This window comes from Cyprinodon variegatus, unplaced genomic scaffold (genome assembly GCF_000732505.1).
Source record: "Cyprinodon variegatus isolate N-32 unplaced genomic scaffold, C_variegatus-1.0 Scaffold1110, whole genome shotgun sequence".
Lineage (NCBI taxonomy): Eukaryota > Metazoa > Chordata > Actinopteri > Cyprinodontiformes > Cyprinodontidae > Cyprinodon > Cyprinodon variegatus.
In genome coordinates, this window is record NW_015151563.1 from 131,876 (window position 1) to 137,305 (window position 5,430).

At 41.6% G+C, this 5,430-nt stretch overlaps 1 protein-coding gene across 1 annotated transcript in view; it reads right to left on the minus strand.

Annotated features, from left to right (window-relative positions):
• Nucleotides 1-929: 929 nt before the first annotated feature.
• Nucleotides 930-5,430, minus strand: part of LOC107101532 (FERM and PDZ domain-containing protein 2-like) — a 51,808-nt gene continuing 47,307 nt past the window's right edge. Inside the window, exons 23-24 of the mRNA XM_015400480.1 lie at nucleotides 2,502-2,716; nucleotides 930-935 (exon numbers count right to left, since the gene is read on the minus strand). Coding sequence (XP_015255966.1) covers nucleotides 930-935; nucleotides 2,502-2,716 — 221 coding nt within the window. The remainder of the gene's footprint in view (nucleotides 936-2,501; nucleotides 2,717-5,430) is intronic.

The window sequence follows — 5,430 nt, forward strand, 5'->3', positions numbered from 1 at the left end:
ACATTGAAACAATTTCCCACATTGACTTATTATGAAAAGTTACTAAATAAAAATCAGCGGTGCATTCCATAAAGGAAAGCCCCACTAAACGTCTGGTTATCCTCCTGCAGTAGTGTGTCACAGATATTTTTGATTTATTCCCAATTTGGAAGCTTGGTCTGAGCTGTTATTCCACGCCATAACGCCATAGGGCCAATCAGGAACTAGCTGTGGGTCTAGATACGGCCGAGGCGTTGAGTAAGTGGGGGCTTTTTGTCCGACAACGGAGGGATATGAGGGCCAAAAAGAGCGGGGATCCAGGTGGAAAAAGGGTCCCAGCGTTCTCACACACCTCGCTCTTCTAGCTGGTCCATCTTCACGAGTCATTTTCTACAATGGCGGTCAGACAAACAGAACAAGCCGGTAAGGTACCAAACAGGAAACACATAGCATAGAGCAGATGTAGATTCGACCAATCAGAGGTCTCCTGTCTGTGGTCTCCTACAATTTCAGAGATGCAGCAGGGTGTATGTGGAAGGGGCGGGGCATATCTGCGTTAACTGCGTCACACATGCAAACCTGGTTTCTGAGCATAAATCAGCCTTTAACGAGTCTGTGCAGCATCTAGAACCAGAACAGATAGAGAATGTAAGTAGTAAATAAATTGCACTTTATTGAGCTCAAGCTGGGGAACCTGTGCATTTAACCCATCCCCTTGGGGAGCAGCGTGGGGTTAAGGGTCTTGCTCAGGTATCCAGAGTGGCAGTCCATGGGAGTGAGGCTTGAACTCTGAACCTTTGGATTCCAAGCACTAGGCCACAAATCCCCTCATACCTTAAATAAAAAATAATCTAAAGAAAAGAAAAACGCTGTAATAAACGCTGTGGGTTCAAAAACCAATTTCTAAATATAAGAAGAGGAAACAGAATGGAAATTTGTTTGAATCACCCTTAGAACTACCAAACAAAGAACACCATAAACAGAGAAGCTTTTAAAGAGGGAACGAGTCACTTTAATCGTTTAAGTTCATATAGACAGAGTGGAGACATAAAACCTTTGATTTTAGGCACTTAATCAAATCAAGTAACTTAAAGTCCAGAACACAACAAATATGATTTTGCATCTGATCAAACAGGAAATCATCTTGAATGAGGTTGTGGCGTTTACCACTCGAGAGTCAATGGGGATGATTTCCTGCAAGGGGCAGCGTAGCTCCGACTGAGATAAAACCCAGGTCTATTTTAGTCTGAGCTATGAAGCAATTCAGCAGCAATTTCATGGGTCTCACAGGAAGAGAGACGTGGTTACAAAGTAAAATCCATCCGCTTTGAGGGAAAATACAATATAAAATCTGTTAATCTCAAGGAGAAAGAGTCAGTCTTGAGTCGCACATCGCGTTTATAGTAAGCAGGGCAGACTGGAGCAAAAACAATGAATGAAACATTAAAAATGGATAAAGTACACTGGAAATAATCAAAATCTAGAGAGGTCATTTTCTCTTAAAATAAGTGCATTTATTCTTGGATTGAGGAGGTAAAAGAGACATTTTGCAAAAAGGAACAAGACAATTTACACTCAAAATAAGAAAACACAATTGCATTGTCTTATTTCAAGTGTATTTTATCTAATTATCTTATTTTAAGAGTAAAAATACTCATTCCATTGGCAAACTACCTCATTAATCTACTCAAATTAAGGGTAAATACACTTGTTTTAAGATTTTTTTTTCTTATATCTAGATGGGTTTTCCAGTGTAGTGATCCTCTTTGAGCCTGACAGAAACCAGAATAAGGAGGAGCAGACAGCAGGTCAGCGCAGCGTATCTCTCTCACCTCTTTATGGAAAAAAGAAAGAAAAACTTGGATAAACTTCCCAGATCTCTCTGAGAATCACCTCTCTGCCTCAGTCACCATAGAAACCGTCTCACAGTTTCTCTTTATGTTTTTAATAGATGAACATTCTCCATCTGTTCTGATTCTAGAAGCTGCACAGACTCGTTAAGTAGAGCTTTGCTTTATAGAATGAACCAGTGGTTTTTATTTAACTCTCATAAGCCAGTCAAATGTGGGAAATAGTTTTAATGTGTGTAGAACAGAGACAGAAATGGAAATAATCTGCACAGATCTGCTCACCCTGCCTAGTCGGAGCCTCTATATGCAGTCAGAGTGACGTGGAAAAAAATCAGATCGGAGATTAAAAAGTAAGATGCAACCAATCTATTCAGGCCTTAAGGTCTATTATGCCAGCTTCATTAAATGGATTATAGTTTATATATTTAAACATAAGACATTATACTGACAATTATGATCTTTTACTGATTAGAGACCAAAATAAAGCTGGAAGTGGAGCACTAAGTTTATGTTAAAATACATATTTTCTTAAAATCTATTGCATGATTCCTAAAACGTGGAAATAAAACAGTTGAAATAATCATCTTAAAGTCTCCAGTTCATAACACTCATAACCATAGCAACTGTATTGAGGTTATTGATGACAAATTCATATTTCAATTGGTCACATACTGGATAGGTCCGCTCCTTTAGTGAGTGGCCGTTGATAGCTAACAGGACATCTCCCTCCTGGATTCGGCCACATTGCTCTGCAGGCTGGCCAGGGAAGAGCTGCTTTATCCGGACCAAGCTGCTGAAGTCCTTGGTGGGGGGGTCCAGCTCACACATTAGGAAACTAAATCCCAGTCCGTCCGCATCCTTGGTCAGAGTCACCTCAATGACGTTTTCTTGGAGAAGGATGCAGGACAGGGAAGTAATGGCAACGAAGGTAAAGGTTTTGTGGAAGGTTTGAAAAGAAAACAAAGACAGAGGTGAGAAAAAGACAGAAGGAATCCAAACAAGCTGGAAGATGAACGTACAGCAACAAACGATCAAATTCCTGCCACCAGTCATGTTTCGTCTTGTTTTCATTACAACCAGACTTGAATTTATGTTGCTTCCCACTCGTAGGGACAAAAATTACTTTAAAACAAAACAAAAAATCAAAGGGATAGCTCAGGATATATAAAGTGAGTTTCTGTTATTTAATCATGCTATTAATCATAACTAATCAATTGATGAACTATTAAACAAATGAAAGTGTAAAATAAGAAACAAGGAACAGCATAGGTAATAAAAAAAGACCTAAAGAGCGGCCACTGCTTCAGAACTGGTTTATGGGTTTTAACAAAACAAATGCAGTGGGCAGAGTCGTTTCCATCTTCACTACAAGCCATCCTTATCGTTTTTAGACAATCTTCTCCTTTCCCATCGCGCGGCTTGCCACAGGTTTGCCTGCTGTGTCTAAAAGTAGCAGCAGCAGCAACCCAGACTGACAGCAGCTCATTGGATAATTTGGATCATGTGTAGCCTGGAGCCGGACGCTCCGGAGGGCTTTACCGTATTAACAGGAGAAGCAGTGCAAGTGAAGTTAGACACTGTCGTCAGACAACATGCAGTAATTTCTAATGTTGTAAATCAGGTTGGGTCCAGATTAGCCAGCAGGTGGGTCCGGATCCGGACCGCGGTCCACTAATCCATGACTTCTGACCTTGAGCGCATCTAGCGATCTTTCCCAACCTTAAATCTCAATCTTAAAGTCGGATGAATGCGACCTGGCCATTCAGACACAGGTCACATTTGAAAAGATCAGATTCGTATCGGATTCAGGACCACAGAGGCCTGTGGCCTGGGTCGCATTGGGACAAATCGGATCTGAGTTGTTCAGACAACCATGAAAACATCAGATACAGGTCGCATATGGGCAAGAAAAATTTAGGTCACTTCAGGCTGCTGTGTGAACGTAGCCATAGTGTCTGATTTTCATGCAAAATCTATGGGGGACAGTATCAAGAGGTCCAGTGGTGCGTTCAAGCATCGGGAGCGGAGCGTGCAAGAGTTCTGACATCCGAGCGTCATAGCTTCAGACGCTGGAGCTCAGTAAATTTTACATTTGCCGCTGGACGCCGGAGCATCAACCAATCAGAGAAGCTGATCCAGGAGTTTTTGGGGGGAGACAGACACTACCTCCCAGCTGTCACTGACATTCTGCATATGAAAAATAAATAAATATCAAGAAGTTAAACACCAAAGGTTTAAAAGAAAAGAAAGCAGGAATAATGGATTGTTATGTAGTAGGAACAGAGTGCAGTTCTGATCATTATTGCTGCACTAAAACATTTTTTTATGAATTATGATGTAACAGTTTATAAATACCAAAATTAACTAGAAATGTTCAAATTTGCTGATGAAAAATATTGGGATTGTATATCCTGGTTCTTGCAGGTTTTACCACAAACCTTAAAAACTCTTTCTATCCACATCCAGCCGCTATGAACGGCAGCAGGAAATCCCCCACAGGCTGGCTGCAGCAGAGAGCTTTTAGCGGGGATTTCAGGTCTGGCGCTCCCAAGAACTGCAGATTATAGTGGGGTTATATTCCTGATGAACTGATGAACCGAGGATGTTTGGAGGTGGACTTTTTCGCTTAAAAACGTGTGAAAAACTATTTTTCCAGCTCATAAAGTAAATAAAGCTGAGCTGTTCTCTAGCTGGAAGCTACAGAACAGTGCAGATAAGCAACCAGAGCGCTGAGCAGCAAAGCAACTGGACCACATTTTGATCCAACGTCCAGATTTTAGCGTTTAATGCTACATTCGGACCCCAGGCGCTACAGGCAGCAAAAAAAGCTAGTTTACATGCAAAATCAATGGTTGACGCTCATCAAGGTGCGTAAAAGGTCCCGCAGTGCGTCTGAGCAGCTGAAACCGTGCGTCATGATTTGCTGAGCATTTGAGGTGCAGGAAAAATGTAACTTTAGCTGCTGAACGCGCCACATTCACCAATCAGAGAAGCTGATCTGGGAGCTGGCAGGGAGTCAGACACAGCACTGCTGATGCAGAGCGCTATGATCACTCCTCTGAAACAGTTTATTAACGCCTAAATTAACTTAAAATGTAGAAACCTCCCGACAGAATATGTTCACAGTTTGGATAAGGTACGTGAAAAACGCCTTACAGTCGCCATAAAGAGTAGCGGAGCAGATCTGTAGGTTCCAGATCTGCACTGGGCCCTGCTCCTGCTGATGACATTACAATATGGCAACTTTAGTTGTACAAACCGTTTTATAAGATCAAATCTCTTCTGGGGTCTAAACATTTTATTACCTATATTTGCTATTATTTTACATTTTATTTGGCAATCTAAAGTAGCCGAAAGTGGAAAACAGTAATTCCCAGTCTTGAAGGAAAGTCCTGCAGTCTAAAGCCACGTTCACACAAAAAGCATTTTGAGCGTCAAAAACACACTATGTTCAGACCGCAAGCGCTGGAAGAAGCAAAGGAGCTTCTGCTGCTTCATCTCTGAGCCATATTAAGGTCAGCTGTGCAGTAAAGTGTGTCCAGATGCGTCTGATGCTTCTGCTGCTCCTGTGTTCAATGCCAGAGAGCAGCTTTGCTATATT